The sequence below is a fragment of the Mastigoproctus giganteus genome, chromosome 4 (genome assembly GCF_048544385.1).
Source record: "Mastigoproctus giganteus isolate SK-2022 chromosome 4, ASM4854438v1, whole genome shotgun sequence".
NCBI lineage: Eukaryota > Metazoa > Arthropoda > Arachnida > Uropygi > Thelyphonidae > Mastigoproctus > Mastigoproctus giganteus.
The window spans coordinates 28,933,063-28,956,101 of record NC_143578.1 but is presented as its reverse complement, the minus strand read 5'-3'; the positions used below and the strand labels follow the sequence as shown (position 1 = coordinate 28,956,101).

General features: G+C 35.8%; 1 protein-coding gene across 3 annotated transcripts in view; it reads left to right on the top strand.

The window, feature by feature from the left end:
- The window catches only part of LOC150086503 (multiple PDZ domain protein-like), a 431,516-nt gene that overhangs the window by 133,574 nt on the left and 274,903 nt on the right, over positions 1-23,039 (top strand). For all 3 annotated transcript variants that reach the window (XR_016546894.1, XM_090372609.1, XM_090372607.1), the window contains exon 9: positions 12,781-12,857. Coding sequence is in view for 2 of the 3 variants with exons in the window: in XM_090372609.1 (XP_090228735.1) it covers positions 12,781-12,857 (77 nt within the window). In the remaining variant the exon portion in view is untranslated. The remainder of the gene's footprint in view (positions 1-12,780; positions 12,858-23,039) is intronic.

Sequence of the window (23,039 nt, the reverse complement as noted above, 5' to 3'; positions counted from 1 at the left end):
TGGACAGGTATTTCGAACGAACAGAAGGGTGAAGTGGAAGTGGTTATTTTTTATTTATTTATTTATTTATTTTTTGGCTGATGCTGCATAAGCTTGCTTTCTTGCATCAAATGCCTCTACTAATGCTAATGCTAACGAGTAATTACAGACCAGTTAGTTTAACTTCTGTTCCGGGTAAAATAATGGTGTCACTGGTTAAAGAAGCATTGCAGGATCATCTAGACAAGACTGCAGCAATAATTCAGACACAGCATGGGTTTGTAAAGGAAAAATCTTGTCTGACAAATTTGATAGGATATTATGATGTGGTTACAAAGGAACTGGATGCAAAAAATAATTTTGATATCATATATTTGGATTTCAGGAAAGCTTTTGACACTGTTGCGCATGGAAGACTATTGTACAAATTGGAGCAGAATGGTATTAAGGGTAAGTTGCTACAATGGATAAAAGGATGGTTGATTGGGAGAAGACAGAGGATGGTAATCAGTGGGTGCTGCTCTTCGTGGACTAATGTCATTAGTGGAGTCCCACAGGGTTCGGTGTTTAGTGATATTGATGAAGGTATATCAGGCTTAGTGTCGAAGTTTGCAGATGATACCAAGGTTGGCAGGGTTGTTAATGACAGTAACGGCAGTGTGCTACTGCAACAGGATCTAGATAATTTGGGCAGATGGGCTAAGAAGTGGCAACTGAAGTGTAACTTTGAACAAATGCAAAGTACTGCATATGGGTAGAAGTAACCCCAGAGAAACATACCAAATGTGTGGTACTACACTTAAGGCGGTAGAAAATGAAAAAGACCTGGGAATAATTGTGCAGTCAGATATGAAGTTTTCTGAGCAATGCAGACAGGCTGCCAGTGTAGGTCATGGGGTTTTGTCAATGATATATAGGAATTTTGCTAGCAGGGAAAAGGAGGTGATTGTCCCTCTGTATAAGGCAATGGTTGGGCCACACCTTGAGTACTGCATACAGGTCTGGAGGCCTCATTTTAGTAAGGATGTAGATTTGCTTGAGTGTGTACAGAGAAGGGCAACAAGATTGGTGAGGGGAATGAAGGGATCCTCTTACCAAGAGAGGCTTAAGTTCTGCAAATTGCAGTGGCTGGAGACTAGGCACCTGCGCGGTTATCTGATTGAGGTTTATAAGGCTTTGAATGGGTTGAGCACGCTGAATTCTGATGTGATCCTTCCACTTGTTCAGATTATGAACCTGAGGGGACATAAATTCAAATTAAGAAAAGACAGATGTAGAATAGATGTGCGGAAATTTGCCTTTGGCCAGCAGGTGGTTAATTTCTGGAACAAACCTCCATCTGTCGTGGAAGTTGATAGGTTAAATAAATGTAAGGAGGAACTGGACAGGCATTTGGAATGAATGGTGTGATTTTTTTTTATTTTTGCCTGATGCTGCATAAGCTCATACACTTGCTTTCTTGCATCACATGCTACTACTACTACTACCATATTACTCATTTAATATGTATATATGTATTTTTTTTGTGTATGGGCCTTGAAGAGTACATGTATCTATATACACTGTCTGGTCAAAGCATTATGGCCACCTACCTAATAATGAGTGTCTTTCTCCTGTTGCCAGTACTGCCATTACATGGCAAGACATGGACTCTGTAAGGCCTCTGAATGTTGCAGGAATTGCATCCCATAGATCTCTGATAGTCCATGAGAAGCCGAATGCTGTATCTGTTGATCCACATAAACCCAAAGGTGTTCTGTGGGATTTATATATGGTAAATTCACCATCCAAGGTAGTACCTAGAAGTCATTTTCATGTTTGTCAAACCAGTCTCGAACAATACTGGCAGTGTGACAGAGTGCATTATCCTGACTGAATGCACCTATGCCACACGGGAAGACAGTCACCATGAAAGGTTATACCTGATCAGCCACAATGAATAGGTAGTTTTTAGCATTCAAATGTGGCCTAGGGGTATGAGGTCTCCAGGTGATTCCCAAGAAAATATCCCCTATACCAAAACACTGCTGCCACTTGCCTGTTTCTGTTGAAGAAGGACATCAGAGTGATTCCTCTATTTAGTTTGTCACCATACCTTTCATCTACCATCTGCACTGCATAGCAGGTAACATCATTCATTGAAAAAGGCAACTTTTTCATAGTCGTCATTGGTCCAACGATGCCATTCAGATGCAAACTTCATGCATCAGTGGCTGCAAGGAAGAATACCTTGACTGGGTGCCTCCTCCAGCTGCCCATACAGAGGAGGACCCATTGGATTGTGGTCTTGGAAACCTTGCTGGGGTTTCCAAGACCCTGGTTAAAGTTTAGCCATGCCACCATTTTATGTATATCAGCTCACACAAGGTGGGACAGCCTGTGCTCACCATGACCATTGATGAGACATGTACTCATTGGCTTGGTGATTGCTGCTCCATCTGCTATCCAACCACCCTTGAAATATCTTAACCACAGAACTCCACAAACAGCCCACAAGATATGCATTTTCTGTAATACTGCCACTCATCAACTGGTACCTGACAGTCATCCTTTTTTCGAAGCCGATGAGATCATATCCCTTGCCCATGTTGATCAAGTATTTCATGTGGACTGCATTTCGCGAACCTTCAGGATCACAGTTACTTGTTATCACTGACATATTATTATTATAATTAGCCATATGGTGCAAGGAAGCCTGAGGCTTTTGCTGCACCAGCCAAAAAAAAAAAAAAATTCTGAGTTATCCCTGAGAGAGAGAGAGAGAGAGAGAGAGAGAGAGAGAGAGAGAGAGAATGGGGGGGGGGGGGTCAGAAATAGAAGGGAATCACCAAGAAAGAGAAGAATGATGATATCCAGCTCAGGACCCTGGGTGTGCCAAGCCCATACTCACCAGATGTGAGCCCCTGGGGGTAATATATGTGCCATCAGGTGAGGAGAAATAGTGGATTGCTAAAGCATGGGAGTTGGTCATAATGTTTTGATTGGACAGTGTATACAGGGTGATTCAGGAGGAATCACCCTGTATACACTGGGTGTAAATATTTTGGGAGGTTATAGTATTGATTATTCTGAGTAAAAAAGTTCATATTGAAACTGACATGCACAAAGCCCTTATGAGAGGTATTAAAGAATGATAAATGACTTATTGTTTGTATTTATTGACTTTTTGAATGATACAAAAACATAAATAATTGACAAATTTTTTACAGTTCACAATGTGTTCAAAAATCCCACTGCCAACCTCAATGCACTTTGCAGCTCTTGTGGTAATATGATGTGTTGTTCTGAGGTTGTCTTGGCATTCCTTTATGAGGGCAGCAGTATCCAAAATGCAAGCGAGTAATTTGTCCCTTGTATTCACCTTTTCTTTGTATACTGTGCTTTTCATCCATTCCCCACAAACAAAAATCTAACTGAATGAGGTCTGGAGACTTTGGTGGCCAATGAACCGGACCACCGTGGCCGATACATCATTCAGGGAAAGTTCGATTTAGATATTGTATCACCAGACAGGTATAATGTGCAGGAGCACATCATGCTGAAAGTACATACAATCCTTGTAGCCAAGGGAACATCCTCCAATAGTAGTGGAAGTTCGTTTTGCAGAAATTCTAGGTAAATGGGCCCTGTAAGACAATTTTGTAAAACAACAGGCCCAATCAACTGATTGTCTATGATACCATATCACAGAGAAGCGATGCTGAAAATTCCAATTGCTGGGTGATTGGAATTTTTTTACTCAGAATAATCGATACTATAACTTCCCAAGATATTTACTATTCCTCCTGAATCACCCTGTATATACATACATTTCTCAAGGTCATTTTAAATAACATTTCAGAGTACATTAAACTCATCCAGTAGGTGTAATGTGTATGGTAGCTGTCTATAATCATTTAGAAACATCTTTTAGCTGTTTTTTAACATGAAAATGAAATTTTAAAATCAGAGTAGGAAATCATGCTGTTGGCTTTTTTTTTTTTTTTTTTTTAATGAAACTCCCAAAAACATGAAAGGTATCAGAACCTATAATACTTAGTACTATGCATGGGTTGAAGGTTAAGAAGATGAATGAAGATACTTGGCAACTTTAGACTTGAATTTCTGTAGATTGTAATTTTCAGGAAATACTTGAGAAGGGAGGTTGTCCAGCAAACAGAAGTTTAAGAGATAAATGAGGAAGAAGAAAATCTGGTTCTGTGAGTGAAGTTAAAATTTAAAAGGACGTTGATGGGTTACAGCATATGACTGGATTGGTTTCGAAGGGTGGGGGGGTGAATTATAGAAGTCAATTCAGAAGAACGGTGACCATGGAAGTATTAATTGAAAAACATGCAGCAGAAACAGAACATCAATGAGAGAGAGAGAGAGTGGAGAGGCTTTTTTAAGAAATGGGTCATGAATTAACATACTGACCCTCTTTTGAATGGAGTCTAGAAGCCAGCGAGAGGTTATGGGGCACTGCTCCAGATTTGGGGACAATATTCCATGGTAGTGCAGATTTGAGATTTGTACAGAGTACAGAGTAAGTAGCTGTTAGAAGAAAAGTAAAGCCAAGAGTAAAAATGTAGACCCAGTTTTTAGATGCAGAGGAAGCAATATTTGTGATCAGCTTATGCCAAGAGAGGTTAGAAATCAGGGAAATCACTAAATGAGATATGTGATTTCTCTAGTAATCTGAGTGTCGTCGAAGATAAGCATCAGGACAGAAGAATCCTTTTTTCTGAGATATGACAGGACCGAGTTTTAGAATGATTCAAAAAATGAACTAAGTTATTATGGCCCCAATGTAGAATTATCTGGAGTTCAGCATTTAAGGAATTGGTAGTGAATATTCAAGAAGTTGAAACTGTTTGTGGTGGGCAAGGTTTCTCAAACTGGAAAGTAGAATGCAGTGTGTTGTCATCAGAAAAACTATGGATAGAATTTCCAGTCAGTGGAAAAAGGTCATTAATATACAAGAGTAAAAGAGTGGGAGAAAATACTGAATCTTGAGGAACACCAGCATTGGTGGCAAAGTTATAAGACAGAGCTATCTACCATCACCTGCTGTGAGTGGTCAGATAGAAAAATGGATAGCCTGTTACAAGAAACAGTTGGCAGTCCATAAAATGGAAGCTTATTTAGAGGACCTTTATGCTAAACATGATCAAAAGCCTTTGAAATTCCAAAAGTAAACTGCGTGAGTTTCACCAAACTTTTCCATTGAATTTGTCCATAGCTGGGTAATATGTCAGTATATATTAGTGGATTGACACTTACAGAATCCATGTTGGCAATCATTGATCAGGTGGTAGTTTCTAGTTAGTTTAGGAATTGGCAGTTAATGGATTTTCTATTACTTTAGGAGGGGAAGTGCAGTGGGACAATAATTTGTAATTGTAGGGATTTTTCACCCTTTTTTCAGGAACTGGCTGTATACAAGCAAATTTCCAAGAAGGAAAAACACCAGTGGAATAAGAAAGTGTAAAAAGGTAACACAGAACAGGAGTAAGCTCAGTAGCACAGGTTTTGAGAACAAATGGAGAAACACCGTCAGGACTGGAGCTTTCTTGCCACCAAGATTGTTCAAAATTATTTTGACATCCTTTTGATACAAGACCACAGGAAGCATTGATTGATGGAGTATATTGGGAATGGTAGATAGTTTTGTTTTGATCATCAATACAAGAGTTAGCAGAAGAGTAGGATGCTAGCAGGTTGGCATTATCTTTAACTGAGGTGGCAATAGAACCATCAGGTTTTAAGAGAGGTAGGAGTAGAAATGGGGAAAAGTTGTGTTTCTTGCCAAAAAAGCTTTGGCAAGAAAGCAGTATGTTCAGCTACCATTTGCTTTCAAAGTCTAATTTGGATTGATTAATAACTGCACTCCACTTGTTGCAAGCTTTGGTGTAGAAAAAAAAGTGAACCTAGAGATTTGGATGCAAGTCAGTTGTGATATGCAACATTATCTTGAACAGAAAAACTAAGGTTTAGATAAAAGATTAGATTTTACAGTGTAGTGTGGAATAAAGGATTTTATCCCTTTGCTGTTGAATAATTTCACTGACATAACCTGAGTAAACACTGACAAAAGATATAAAACACAAATCCAACCAAGGAAAAGAATAGAAATCTTGCAGTTCATCTCATTTTGCATTCTTGTAATGCCAAACATCATGTGCCTGAGAATTGCCAAGAGAGAAAGGCTCCATTGGAGAAGAGACCATCACCAAATTATGATTTGAGGTGCATAGAGGACCACTTGCTTCAACTCACGCACTTGGAAGGGTTGCTCGTAAGAAAAAGATCAAGGGTGTTGGCTGTGTGGTTGGGATTGTCTGATATTCTGTTAGGTAAATGTATATTCTGTACGAGATCATTAGTAATTACAAAAGCCTCAGCAGCTCGACCAGCTGGGTCCTTGTGGTATGAAACTGAATGCCAGCTGAAGTTGGGAACATTAAAATTGCCAAGGAAAATTACCTCACTGTTAGAAAAGTTGGACTGGAGAAAGTCCCATTTCAAAGAGAGGAAGCCAAAAGGTTCCAAGTGATTAATGGAGTTGGGAGAACAGTAGAGGCAACAGATGGATTTAACAGAATGAGGTACAGAGATTTTGAGCTTGAGAAGATCGAAAAGAGAGATTCTATACTAAGTCTCTGACACGGAATAGAGAGCAGACATATGCTCAAGTACCACCTTTGAAGCAAAAGGAAGCAAAAAATTAGTACAGATGAGATGAGCAGTGGTTGAATCTACCAATAATTGTGATTCTGTCTTAAAAGCTATGTTGGATTTGGAAGATTGTAAGTGGCAATGGACATTAAGATTGGAACTGAGACCAGGTATATTTGTGAAATAATCAGAGGCATTTGGGAGGTTTAGATCTTTTCACAGATAAGTTTGTGCTATTAGTTTGGCTGTTCATGATGTATTCAGTATTATGAAAAAGTGTGGAGGACATATGAAGTAATAAAATTTTGGATATGGCATGCACACACAGTGAGAATATATCCAGCTCTTTGACATAATGCAGCCTCAACAATGCTCCGTGCATACATTACTACTCAGACTCCCTCCAGTTGTTACCTGGCAGAGTAAAGGCAGTGAGATTATACACTAACTGATCCAGATACCTCCTCAAGAGATAGAGAAGCTTGAATCTTGCCATGTTGCCCATCATAATCTCAAAAGCCATCAATCATACTTTATGATGGGTGAGATGGGGACTTGCAGAGCTTTGCTCTGGAGACTAAACATGGGTTTCACCCCTTCAAGCTTCCAATAAGCAAAGTGCTTGTATTGCACCTGCTGATTAGAATTATCTACCACCTAGTATTGCCTTCTAAAACATGGGGTGGCATTCCTCTTGTGATGTGGATGCCACACCTTGACCTCTGCTTACTTTGGTCCACACTTGAGTGGTCCAAACACTATAAAGTGATATATAAATAGATGTAGAAAATAGTATTATTACATCAAAAATGAAATAATGACAAATTTTTTTTTTATGATTTTTTCCCCTATTTTTTTTTCAGATTTTTTCAGTTTTTTTTTAAATTCTGGTTTGATTTTTAAATAATTTTCTCTAATATTGGGCAACCAAGTCAGAATAAGAACATTTAAAACATATATAAAACAATATTTAAAATCATTTTGTAAAAAAGTTTTCAATTTTACAAGTTTTAAAAAATTTATGAGAAAAACTTACACTGAATTTTTCTCTAAATTTCACAGATCAGTGATTGTTATAAACTTTTCATGGCTCACACAGTACTTGTTATAAACCCATTCCCGAAAGCATTAAGAATTATTTCATCGGGAAGTTGCAGTTCACAAGAAGAATATGACTGGAAATATAATATTTACTGACTTTAGTGCATGTCATTCTGAAATATTTAGTGTTCCCTTTTACAACTATTAGTCTACTTCAGATAGCATAATTCCCTCTTTTCATATTTATCATTAATGGAATAAAAGTATTTTATTAGTAGAACAAATGTAGATATTGGTAAAATTAGAGGCTTATTTACTTGAAGTTAGTCTGCTAATATAGAAAAGTGCAATATCCATTTTTGTTGTTGATCTGATCTGACAATTTGATATATTAAAATAAAAAAAATTCAAATTTTGACTTTTGTCTTGAATTTATAGATAATGTTTGCCATGATTCCATTCAGAGTGTATTTTTCTATAATCTAATTATACTGATAAACAAAAAAAATTCTTTTTTTTTTCCTGTCACATATATCAGAAGTGAATTTGAAAGTCGTTTTTGTGCTGATTTCAAATATTAAATCAGATTTTGTCCATCACCCACAGTATTTATACAAATATTAAAATAGGCGGCACTAGAACACTTTTTGTTTTTTAAAGATGAACCTATCTTTAACTGAACTAGAATGTTTTTTTCCTGTAGAAAGTTGCACCTCAGTATCCAACAGTAATCAGCCAGAATGCTTGGGCTCCACTTGTATCTCTTTTCCATTGTGGAAATAGTTTGATGGAAATGCTCCCCTTGCTCATCGCTGACAGCTCTTAAGTTTTCTGGAAAGAAGTCCAAATGTGAATTGAACAACTGGATCATTAGGGACATATTTCATCCCACAACTTCATAGGCCTTGAGAAGCTCATTGAATATTTCTTGGTGATCTTCAGCTTTGAAATTTCTTAAAAAAATTTCTATAACATTTTTAAGTTAAGTTTCGTGCAATTCATTCAACCTCACTTAACTATTCTTCAAAATTATCATCTTTTGCCAGCTTTGTTATTTGAATCCCATAAGATGCCTTCTTTGATTTTGTTCTCACTGACTCAAGTAAATTTCTCCTTCAGATAATGAAAACCAGCTCCATTTCAAACCATTGCTTTGACAAAAAAAAATTTCATTAAATTAAGGTTAATATGTAAATAAAACTTTAATTTAAGTTGTGCTGATAAAACTTTATCAGGAGTAACCAGTGGTTTGTTTGCAATATTTTTTTGATTTCCTGTTATCAATTCTCTTCATTGAGGCCATTGTTTTTTAACATAATGGTTTTTAATTATATTTACTTGCCTATTCACAAATAAAGCAGCAGTATTTAGTAGCCAAGTTGTAGGCCTATTAAAAGAGCAATCACTTTAAGGTCACAGATATGCCAAGAAAACTGCCAAGAAAAAGAAGTTTCAGGTTGTCACAGGTTTCTTTCATTTGTGCAGCATATGCCAAGAGTATCGATAGTAATGTATTTCTGTTATGATGCACCCCTGCTTTCAAACTCACTTTTGAATAATCAATGAATAACCCCCCATTCAGCTGGATTGTGCAGGTATCCTAGACTTTCCATTAGAGAATTTGCATTGCTGCAGTAAACTATATCACCTTCTTCAGAAAATAAATCTATAAATGTTTGGTGATATTTATGAAAATAACATATTTTGATATCCGTTTGCAGGAGATTCTATCCTTTCAGCCTAGATATTTGTGCAGCATATGCTAAGGTTACCAATGGTGATGTGTATTTCTGTTATGGTGAAACACTGCTTTTAAACTTGCTTTTGAGAAATCAGTGAATAACTGCCATTCAACTGGATTGTGCAAGTGTCCTAGAGTTTCCATCAGAGAAATACATCAGTTTAGGAAACCAAATCACCTTTTTGAGGTAATAAATGCATAACTGTTTGGTGATTTTTATGAAAATATCATATTTTAATGTCCTCTTGCAGGATATTCCATTCTTTCAGCCTGAGAGCCAAAAATTCACTATGATTTTTAGATAATTTCAGGTCACACACATGATCATTTAGTTCCTCTTGAGATATTAAGTGTGGTTCTGAGAATAAACATGTCACTTCATATGTGGTGTTATTAACTTGCTGGTTTTTCTCCATAGTCATTCTGAGTCTCACCATCAAACTCAAAATAATATGGTTCATCTTCATCCAGATTATAAGCCCCCTGTGGTTTAGGTAATGGTAGTTCTTCACTGTATAAAACAGCTCTTATAGCTGATTGTATATTTGAATATTTTACAGTATGTTTTGATTTAGAGGTAATCTCTGAAATGTTTTTTAAACAAAAATAACAATCTGTAGGAACTGCAAATGGCACATGATGGTAAGATCCATTTAACCATTCAGTAAATAATTTAACACAACTGATACAGCTGGAATGAGGGGCCCAAGACTTATTTTGAGCACCCTTTACATCTGAAATCAAGTGATTTAAAAGTTAGCTTACCACATAATATAACAAAAACCATCAGGATGATTGATACATTTGAGGCATGCTTGATGATTGATACATATGAGGCTTGTCTGTCAGACCACATAGAACAGCCTTTTCAAAACGTTCATTCATTTTTTAAAACAGCAGTATATTATTATTTTATTACTGTATTATTTATATGAAAATTTGTGTCACATAAAAATTGTGCATGATAGAGAAATTTTCGTTTTTGAATTCAACAAAAAAACTAAGAATTAGCAAGAAATATTCATGTGGCATATGTGTTGACCAGTGTTTAGCATAAATTTATAGGCATGTAAACATTTTAATAATCCTTAAATTTGCTTTTATTGCTTGAGCCACAATAGACATTAAATATGGTAAATATTGGTTGTGTAAATTAAGTATCTGGCATTAAATTCATATTTGATCAAAAATTTCTCCTCCCTATGTAAATTCCCTAATTTTTCTTTTTAGGAATTACTTGCCGTCTTTAGAACAGAGTAGTTTATTATATGTGTTATGTCAAAATAATTTGCCATTTACTTATTCATGTTGTAGCTTTTCATTATCGAGTAATCATACTGTTTTAATAAACGAAAAAAAAAAAAAAAAAAATTAAGTTTTTCAATATCCAATTGAAAGAATGACTGTGTAATTATCTTATGCTATAATTTTTTTACCATATTTATAATATCATAGCTTTATTTTTAAATATGTTTTATCAGCATTTTCTGAGTACGATGACCTAAAAATTGCAACTTTTCTGAAATATAAAATATTTCCTGGTGATCTTTTAGGGCATTACCACATGCATGCTATTGCCCATTTTAACTTTATAAAATAAAATTGCCCAAACTAAACAGAAAGTATTCTTTTTTATATTTTTTTACTATCTTTGTTATTTATTTAGTTACTATTATTTTATTATATAAAAATAGCAGTTTGTATTGTATTAATGCTGTCAGAGTGAACTTTTAAAAAATATTTTGGTAATTCCAGTTTCTGCCACTGTGTGTACTTCAGAGTAACACCTGTTTAAACTTAAAGTGAAAGAAAAATTCAAAATTCAACCATTTGTATAGTTTTTAAGTTTATTTTAATTTTATGCTTGTATTTCTCTCTCTCTCTCTCTCTCTCTCTCTCTCTCTCTCTCTCTCTCTCTCTCTCTCTCACACACACACACACACACACACACACACACACACACACACGGGCTGTTTTATCTTCTCACCCATGGATATATAAAATCAATAAAAATCCATTTACAGTAAAATTAATTAGGAGGGGAGGAACCCCCCAGTACCAAAGTAAAGAAGTTTTATATGAAATAAAAAATTCAAATGAAATTTGATAATTTAATTTCAAAGAATAAATAGTTATCCTTAGGATTTGGAAATTTAAAATAAGACACTTTAGTAGTAATGGGCTAGCAGATTAAAAATGATACTAAATCAGTTTTGTCAATAAATAAATTACCATTACTGTATTGCTTATTGGCCATTGTAAACAAATAATAACTATTTAACTCATGGAGAACTATAAAATATTACTGTGCTGTGTAAAACAAAAGGAAAGGTATTATGAGTGAAAAAGTATATTTACATCACAAATTCAATTAAAGTTATGATTGGCTTATTGCATAGCACTTGCAAAGAGTGGAACTGTAAACTAAAATAACAACTGTAATTTGAACAGAAAATATCTGAAAATAAGAGGAAATGAATATGTAGAAATAAAATTTTTTAATTTTTTAATAAATCATTTAAATAAAATATTTTAACAGAAAATACGAAATTCTTTCTTGGGAAGAAGGTAGACAGTAACATTCACCTCTTTATTTAATACACAATTATTTTTTTTTATCTTACGTTAAATTCAAGGGCAAACTAGGTATGTTATAAAACAATTTTTATCATCTCTTTTGCTGTCAATCTCTTCTTTAAGTTTATGGCACTGAATTAATGTATTATATACCATGTATTTGTTATTATTTATAAATTACTAGAGTAAAACATAATTAGCTTTGCCTTAATTTTGCTCCTGAAGAATTAATTTTTGTGGGTTAGATCCATCAAATCTATTAAATTTATGCAACTGCATGATATAGCAGATGACTAATTTATTTTGTGAAAATAATTATAGTATTCAGCTTTGATATTGTTGCATGAATTAAAATAAATTAGAATTTAGCTTTACATTAGAAAATTTCTTATAGTCCCCGAAACACAACATATTACTACCCTGTTGATAAACAGATAGTAATACGCTTATGATCAAGGAATTGTCAGAATTTTTTGTAGTGCGAAGCAGAATTCTTTATTAAAATTTTGCAAAATAAATTAGTTCTTTGTCATATCATGGGATCATTTAAATTTAACTAGTAGACAATAGATTAGTTTTATTATAACAATAAAAGTTATTGGCTTGTTGGTGATTAGCATTTGTTCTTAGTACAAATTTGTTGGTTCTTAGTACAGTGCATAAATATGTGCATATTTTTCATATAATTGTATTTATGTATGATTTATTCTTTTACATAACCTAATGTAGACAGGTTAGTCAGTTTAATTTATGTTACTTCAGAGTAAATAATATTTTATTTCTAGGTGCTTCTTTGCATCAAGATGAATATAGAATTAAAGAAAAATGGAAAAAGGTTCTTGGACCAGGATATGAAATTGTAGTAAGTGATAATTTATTCATATGAGAAATGATATAGATCCAAGTGAACTAATACCGGTTATAAAAAAATAAATAAATAAAAGACAAAAAAAATATATATATATGTGGATTTCATATACTTGGATTTCAGGAACACGTTTGATACTGTTGCACATGGAAGACTGCTGTACAAATTGGAGTGGTATGGCATTAAGGGCAAGTTACTGCAATGAATAAAGGGATGGTTGAGTGGGAGATGGCAGAGAGTGTTAATAAATGGACACTGCTCTACGTGGACTAATGTTATTAGCAGAGTTCCCCAGGGTTCAGTGCTGGGCCCATTGTTGTTTTGTGTGTTTATCAGTGATATTGATGAAGGTACATCAAGCTTAATATCCAAGTTTGCAGATGATACAAAGGTTGGCAGGGTTGTTAATGACACTAAAGATAGTATACTATTGCAACCAACAGGATATAGAAGAGTTAGACAGATGGGCTAAGAAGTGGCAGCTGAAGTTTAACATTGACAAATGCAAAGTACTGCATATGGGTAGTAGTAACCCAAGGGAAACATACCAACTGTGTGGTACTACACTCAGGGAGTTGGAGAATGAAATAGACTTGGGGATAATTGGGCACTCAGATATGAAGTTCTCTGAGCAGTGCAGACTTGCTGCCAGAGCAGGTCATGGAGTTTTGTCAATGATATATAGGAATTTTGCTAGCAGAGACAAGGTGATTATCCCCTTCTATAAGGCAATGGTCAGGCCACACCTTGAGTACTGTATACAGGTCTGGAGGCCTCATTTCAAGAAGGATGTAGAGCTGCTGGAACGAGTACAGAGAAGGGCAACAAGATTAGTGAATGGAACAAAGGGTTGCTGTTATCAAGAAAGGCTTAAGTTTTGCAAATTACAGTATCTGGAGACTAGGCAGCAGCGAGGTGATCTGATAGAGGTGTATAAAGCCTTGAATGGTTTGAGCATGCTCAATGCTGATGGGATTCTTCCTCTTGCTCAGAATAATCACCTGAGAGGGCATAAATTCAAATTGAGGAAAGACAGATGTAGGATAGATGTGCGGAAATTTCCCTATAGCCAGCGGGTGGTTAGTTGGTGGAACAGACTTCCATCTTTTGTTGTGGAAGTTGATAGCCTAAATAAATTTAAGGCTCAGCTGGACAGGTATTTCGAACGAATGGAGGGGTGAAATGCGAGTAGTTTTTTTTGGCTGATGCTGCATAAGCTAAGCTTGCTTTCTTGCATCATATGCCTCTACTAATGCCTGAAGACAGAGGGTGGTAATCAATGGGTGCTGCTCTTCATGGACTAATGTTATTAGTGGAATCCTACAGGGTTTGGTGTTGGGTCCACTGTTGTTTTGTATATTTATCAATGATATTGAGGAAGGTATATCAGGCTTAGTGTTGAAGTTTGCAGATGATACAAAGGTCGGCAGGGTTGTTAATGGCAGTGTGCTACTGCAACAGGATCTAGAAAATTTGGGCAGATGGGCTGAGAAGTGTCAACTGAAGTTTAACATTGAAAAATGCAAAGTACTGCATATGGGTAGAAGTAACCCCCAGAGAAATGTACCAACTATGTGGTACTACACTTAAGGTGGTAGAAAATGAAAAATATCTGGGAGTAATTGTGCAGTCAGATATCAAGTTTTCTGAGCAATGCATGCTGGCTGCAAGGGCAGATCATGAAGTTTTGTCAATGATATATAGGAATTTTGCTAGCAGGGAAAAGGAGGTAATTATCCCTTTGTATAAGGCAACAGTGAGGCCACGCCTTGAGTACTGCATACAAGTCTGGAGGCTTCATTTTAGGAAGGATGTAGATTTGCTTGAGCGTGTACTGAGAAGGGCCACAAGATTGGTGAGGGGAACGAAGGGATTCTCTTACCACGAGAGGCTTAAGTTCTGCAAATTGCAGTGGCTGGAGACTAGGCACCTGCACGGTTATCTGATTGAGGTGTATAAGGCCTTGAATGGGTTGAGCACACTGAATTCTGATGGGATTCTTCCACTTGTTCAGATTACGAACCTAAGGGGGCATAAATTCAAATTAAGAAAGACAAGTGTAGAATAGATGTGTGGAAATTTGCCTTTAGCCAGCAGGTGGTTAATTGCTGAAACAAACTTCCATCTGTTGTTGTGGAAGTTGATAGATTAAATAAATTTAAGTTGGAACTGGACAAACATCTAGAGATAATTGTTTTGTAAATTTTTTTTTTTTTTTTGGCTGATGCTGCATAAGCTCATACACTTGCTTTCTTGCATCACATGCCACTAATACTACTACCAACCAGGTCCATTTTAAAGTTCACTACTCCGACACTTCCATCTTCTGTTAAGGCAGGTTACTTAAACTGCAAGATTCGGCCTTACATCCCGAATCCAATTCGCTGCTTCAAGTGCCAGAAGTACGGGAATTCTCAGATGATGTGCCAAGACGATGCTGTGTGTCTTATTTGTGGCTTCAAGGAGACTGTACAGCTTCCACTCTAACTTGCCCAAACTGTAAAGGAAGCGATCTTGGATTTTCTAAAGCTTGTGACCTTTAGAAAACAGGAAAAAAAATCCAGAAGTATAAAGTAGCACATAGTCACATACTCTGGAGCTTGAAAGCAAATAATGCCAACCATGCCTAGCCGATCATATGCATCGGTCACCAAAAACAGCCACTCAGCTGCAACTCAAACAGATGTCTCCATAGAACCGAATATTTCCTTTGCCACCTGGGCCAAAACTGTACTAACATGCAATAAGAAAGCTACAGTCACTGAAACCAGCAACGTGCCAATCAGTATCCCAACTAATGCTATATCAACTTTACCAGAATCAATAAAATCAGCTACTGTTGAAAATCAGAAAAAAGTGAAACCACAAAATATCAACATGGAAATGGAAGTTCAATCAGAAGATGACGACACAGTACTAGAGTTATATACTAATGATACCATGGAAACAGGATGCCCAACTTTTCCCAGAAACGAAAAATCAAAAGTAAACAGACACAAATCTTTTCAGAAAAAGCACTCAGATCAATCTTCCTCAAACAAGCCCAATCAGTGAACAAATTCCTACAGTGGAATTGCAGAGCATTACGTAGTAATGCAGATAACCTGAATGATTTACTCATACAAACTAATGCAGTAGGTGTATGCTTACAGGAAACATTTTTATCACCAAAAGTTTCTCTAAAATTCAAAAACTATATTATGTTTAGGCAAGACAGGGATTCTGGCACTCCTGCTTGTGTGCTTGTGGAGGGGTAGCTATTCTTGTCAAAAATACCATACCATCAAGACATTTCCAACTACAAACCCCCTTAGAAGTTGTAGCAGTTCGGATGACAATGGGGATATCATTAACCCTTGCATCCGTTTATATCCCACCGAATTATTCTTGCTCTCAGACTGAACTTGATAATCTTATCACACAACTACCACCTCCTGTCTGTTTACTTGGTGATTTCAACAGTCACCACCCATTGTTGGGGATCTTCCACCATGAGAGGCCAATTAATTTAAACATTCCGGGATAACCACAATCTCACTCTATTAAATTTTGGCTCTCCAACTCATATTCAACTATCTACAGGTGCTATATCAGACTGAGACTTATCCGTTTGTTCAGAATCTCTTTATCCAAGCATGGAATGGTTAGTGCTGAATGATCCATTTCACTGTGATCATCAGTTCAATTTAAACACAGGTCGTGTCAAGTCCTAAAGGCTTCTTGGAATTTTCATAAAGCAGACTGGAAAAATTATTCCACTTGTGCTCTACTTGACAATCTATATGTACAGAAACAGCATATCGATGATGTAACTGATCATATTACCAGCCATATATTATCGGCAGCAGAAATTTACATTCCAAAATCTGACCAACACAAGCATTTGCACCAAAATCCATGGTAGAATGAAGAATGCTCCAAAACAAAATGAGAAAAAAAACGTTCTTGGAACCAGTTTCGCAAATTCCCAACTACCACTAACCCAATTGCTTACAAAAAACTCAGAGCAATAGCAAGACAAATTAAGATGAAAGAAAAACGTGATTCCTGGATTAACTTTGCCTCAACCATTAACAAAAATACTGACACTCGAATTATCTGGAAAAAAATACAAGCTCTCAATGGGAAATTTTTACTGCTACAATCTCCGATAATAGAATGGATTGGGCATGACTTATCCTCCCCAATTGATATTGCAAATGCTTTAGCAGAATCTTTTTATCATGTTTCTGCCTCCTCCTCTTATGTGACCTCCTTTCAAGATATTAAAACTGATGAAGAACACCATAATTGAATTTTTAAACTAGATTCTCACTTCCACATAACCAGCCCTTTACTTTATCTGAACTCAAAGACTCCTTAAGCAAATCCTCAAATAGTGCAGCCGGACCAGATGGCATTCACTACAGTATGCTAAAACGCCTATGTGAAGTCGATCTCTATATACTATTACTCTTTTATAATCGTATCTTCTCAGAAAATACATATCCTCTGTCATGGCGTCATTCCTACATTTGTGCTATTCCAAAACCAGGCAAAGATCATTCTTTAGTTCAGAATTACAGAACAATATCATTGACAAGCTGTTTGGGCAAAATCTTTGAAAGGATGGTGTATAGGAGGCTCACCTAGATTCCCAAAACCTTTCTGATCACCAATGGCTTCCGTAAAAGCTGATCTACCTTAGATTTACTTGTCAAAATTGAATTGAACATTCGTAATGCCTTCGTCATGAGGCAACATTTAGTGATGGTGAACCTAGCTGTTCAGAAAGCATTTGATATCACTTGCGTCATGGTATTATTAAAGATATGAATCAGTTGGGGCTGAGAGGCTACCTTCCTCAAATCATTCAGAACTTTTTAAGATTACGCACCTTTCAGGTCCGATATCGAAACATGCTGTCAGCATCTCACATTCAAGAAGAGAGTGTCCACAGGGTTCCATGTTGAGTGCTACCCTATTTGCGATTCGGGTCAACAACATATTGGAAGATCTTCCAAAAACCGTTCAACTATACATGTATGTGGTTGACCTTACCATATCCTGCCACTCACCAAGTATGAATACTGTTGAAAGACAGTTACAAATTGCTCTATCCAGAATAGAATCCTGGTCCTTACATAATGGATATCGTCTTCCTGAGCAGAAATCCACCACTACTCACTTCTACAAATTACGGTTCATCCTGATCCTCAGCTAAAGATCAATAATGTTTCAATTCCCCTTGCTCACATTGTCTGTTTTCTTGGCCTGGTACTAGATAGAAAACCGAACTTTCAAGCACATGTGGCCTATCTTTGAACTATCTGTTTTAAGAAGTTGAATATTCTCTGGTATGTGTGTGTCATCCATGTCATGGGGCGCTGATCGACATACCTTGATCCATCTTTATAGGGCTCTCATCAGGTCCCGCCTGGACTATGGCTCTCCAGTTTATGACTCTGTGAGGAAAAGTACTTTAAAGTGGTTAAACACCATCCAGCATAGTGCTCTGAGGATTTCTCTAGGGGCTTTCAGAACCTCACCAGTTCAGTCTTTACATTGAAGCCCATGAACCTCTGTTACATCTCCACAGGAAAACATTACTTCTTCTGTATGCTGCAAAAATCCACAGTCTTCCTTCTCACCCTAATTAGAGATGTCTATACAATACCGAATAGGAGTCATTTTACAATAGCAAACCAAATGAAAACCGACCTGCTCCCCTTAAAGAACTAGCTGAATCATGGAATATAGAAATTGGTAATATATTTCAGAACATGACACCATCACATCCACCTTGGACAAATATCTCTTCAATTTATGATGACTATTTCCAACAATGGGAAAAGAACACCTTATCTCCTTCCAATATCGCACAGTTACATGCAACTTACTCTCTTTCTAACTCAAAGGCATATGAAATCTATACAGATGAATCAAAAACTGATATCCAACTAGGTGTAGCGGCAGTCTTCCCATCATTCACCACTTCTGTCTCATTACCAATCGAGTGCAGTATCTTCACTGCTTAGCTTTATGCTATAAACTTGGCTCTGGATCATATTACTGAACTAATTTCATCAGCTTTGATATACAGTGACTTACTCAGTGCCATCCCTGCTGTAAGTAGTAATACGAACACATCTCACCCTGTAATAAAACAAATACATTCTAATTTACTTGCCTGTAAGGAATCGAACCAAACTGTACATTCTGCTGGATTCCAGGACATTGTGGAATATCAGGAAATGAAAGAGCAGATCTTGCAGCCAAACAACCAGATACTACTCTTTTGCAGACTTTTCAAACTCCATATACTGATTATAAACATTATCCGTAAAGCATGTTACAATAGCTGGTCACTAATCTGGAGAGGTTATCCAGGAAACAAACTATACAAAATAAAACCAGAACCAAAGCTGTGGCTCTCCAGCTTCCAGGACAATAGACAAGAAGAAACCATTTTAGGAAGGCTAAGAATTGGGCATACGCACCTCACTCACCTCTATCTATTAACGAATGACAACACTCCCCAGTATACATCTTGTCATGTACAACTGATCATCACCATTTGTTAGTGGACTGTCCCCACTTTCAAAATATCTGGTTAAATACCTTTAAATCAATTGCTAATACACAGTCATCAATAAATTTATTGCAGATTCTTGGAGATGATCCTAATAAGACAGAATTATTTACTTTCCTAAATTGTATAGGAATATATCATGAAATATAGTTATTATTTCATATTCACCATTAGAAAGACACAATATGGCCCTAGTAGCCTATGTGTTGTTAAACTCAACAACAACAGTTGCTCTTCTCTGCACCCATAAGAGAACCACATCTTTCTTAAAATGAGGCTTCCGGATCTGTATGCAGTACATGAGATATGACCTAGCCATTGCCTTATACACTGGGATAATCACCTCCTTGTCCCTGCTGGTAAAGTTTGTATATATCATTGACAGAATCCCATGAGCTGTTCTAGTAGCCTATCTGCACTGCTCAGAGAACTTCATGTCAGATTTTATAATTGCTCCAAGTTCCCTTTTGTTCTACACTAATTTTAATCTATATAATATAGGTGTAAACACACCATAGATCACTCTTAAAGTGCAAAAAACACATAGGTGTAAGCGTTACTTATTCGAGATAGTGCAATACTTGGCAACTCGTTGTGAAGGAGGCGCACAATATGAGATACAGATAAAATGATGCCCTTTTACACTACAAACGTAGTTTTTTGCACTTTAAGAGTGATCTATGGTGTGTTTACACTTATATTATATAGATTATTTATACTCTTAAACCTATGATGCCTTGAGTTTAACTTTTATATTATCATGTACACCTTTTAGCATCGCTCATATTGTGTGATTATCTTCACAACTGGATTGTCATTTCTGTAATACCAGGGTACCTGCCCATCCACCGATGAAAGGCGAACAAGCCTTGAAATGGAGCTGTCTGGGTGGTGGTGCCCACAGAGTAGTAAGATACAGTGTCAACTCCCATAGATGATAATGTCAATTCCGGTTACACGTTAAAACGCATAGAAAGTGGCCATATTCACAATTAATTATTGTTTCAATACAAAAAAAGACAGTATAAAAGATGGAAGAATAATGAAATATAAACATAAATAAAAATATCGGCAAGTTTAAAGCAACTGTTGCAATAGCCATGTGGTATGTTAAAAGCAGTTGTTTTCTTGTTCCTCAGTTGAAACCTCTTGTTTTTGCCCCACTACCTTCCCCCCCCCCCTTTTTTTCTCTCTTATAATTTAAATTCATTTCTCAAGTATACATATGGTAATTTACGTATGTTTTCAGATTTTTAATTTAATTCTTTTCCTTTATTTATTTATTACTTTTGCTATGGAATCCTATGAAATGAACACTGCATCATATAGCTGTTAACCATAGCCAATAATAACATTTTTTTCTTTCTTTTTTTATATACTACACAAAAATACAAAGAATCTGGAATCAATGAAAAATTTGGAATACAATTATGTGACTAAATTTTGACTGTTTTATTGCTGAGTTAGTTATTTTGTTTAACAAAATTTAGCATTCTTTCATTTAGATCACTATTTATTTGATTAGATTTACAACAAAAACAAGACAACTTCACACTTTATTATTCAACTTCCTTTAATTTAAAAAGTTGCTCATTACGTATGAAAGATTTGAATTATATGTTGTCTTCTGTAAATTGAAATAGTAATATCATCACATGAACTGTTCTGTAATATATATATATAAAAAGCATATTGATTTGTCATAAAATTAAAAGCAAGACTTATATGCCCAGTACAAGCAACATAAACAAATAAATTAATAATAATAAAGCACTGTGTCACAGTCTTCAATACAATCCTTGATTTCATAAACCATAAAGATGCTATGATATGCTGTCACTGAGAGATAAGTTTTGCTTCCTTTGCAAATACAAAAATCAGTATCTTTCTTACAATTCCAGTATCAAAATTCAGATAATTTTTATACTGGAGTTGTAAGAAAGATACAGACAAAGACTCTGAAACATGCTTAAGACTTTCTTGTGGTCAGTTCACTAGACTAAAACAAGTGGGAGCTGTCATCTTCAACAATATCAGAACCCTTTTTTTTTTTTTTTTTTTTTTTTAACTGTGATGCCAATTCTGAACTATTTTTTTATAATAAAAAGGAACAGGTATTTTTCATATTTACAATAATCTTCAGGTCTGGCTTTCAGAGACATTCTGAAGATTACTTTGGAATGTCTCTGAAAACCAGAAGACACTGATGTGGTTTGGAGTTCACCAGATAATAGAATTCCATCCAATTGAAATGAAATTATATCTTATTTGTGGGTTTGTCATGTTTTATGTAGTTCAGAATAGTCACTTAACATTGCTTTAATACAACTGATCTCTAATAAAAAATCATGACACAATTTTTCCCTCTAGCTTTCACAGCACATGTTTAACATTTCCCAGTTACATGTGTTTAACATATGTCAATTTTTCTTTAAGGGATTTTGTTGTTGTTATTTGGTTTTTAGGAGCATTAGCAACTAAGGCCATATTGCTCTGGGAATATGCGGTGGTCATTCCATGACCTTTCTGCATCCTCCGTATTTGGTGGTGATGGGCTCGAACCCCGGTCTAATCAAGAAGAGTGTGCTACGCACTGCTGCTCCTTCCCACCTGGCTACGGAGGCGCCAAGGGATTTTGGTGGTGGACTAGACCAGTAAGCCAAGTTCACATTTTTCACTTTTTTGTTTTAACATAATTTTCAAGAAAGACTGAATAAGCACTTTTTGCATATTATCTTTGTGCTTGTGGTTCCCAATCCACTCAAGGTCAATAAAATATGTTTTATCACAAACAAGTTTTTTTTACAAAATTTTCCTAATGAAATACCAAATCAACATCAGAAAAGAAGATATTTGATACACATATCATTGTATTCAACAATTCCTTTGATGGCCATTTCAATCCATACTCCTCACATTAAAATCTTTAAAATACAACATTTTTTTCAATATCAAGATCTTTTGGGCCTAATAGTAAATTTTTACATGTTTCAGAATTGTTGCTCTTTAAAATATTTCTGGCTAGGTAACCTGAGACATATGCCAGTACATTTTCATCAGAAATATCCATATCCTCACTGTACCTGGTTGATTCTGACTCTTTCACTTTGTCAGTGAGACTTACAGGCTCACTAGCATCCTGGTGAACCAATTCAAGCAAAGTATCAGTATGGTTTAAGAGGCCAAGAAGAACAGCATCATCATTATTTTCACAATTAGATAATGCACTTTGTTTATTCATTGCATGCACAGTTTGTCTTTTTCCTGCAAAACTGTTATTTGCTTCCTTAAACAATTCAGCAAAATAGGGCAGAATCCTGGCTTATTAGCAATGTTCAACATTAAATGCTTCAGGGTTTTTCTGCTTGGTAAATTGAGCTTCCTTCTCAATAACTTTTAAGTACTCGGGCTTTGAAGGTAAACATTAAAAGCAAAAGCCTTGGGCATGACTGAAAGCCTCACAATCGGTTGAAGGATGATAATTACGAAAAAAAAAAAAAAAAAAAAAAAGGTTAATATGAGCAGGAATGGCATATAACTGTACATTTTATAAGGGAAGAGTAAACTCCCCAACCCAATTGTCTATAAATTCAAATTATTTAATT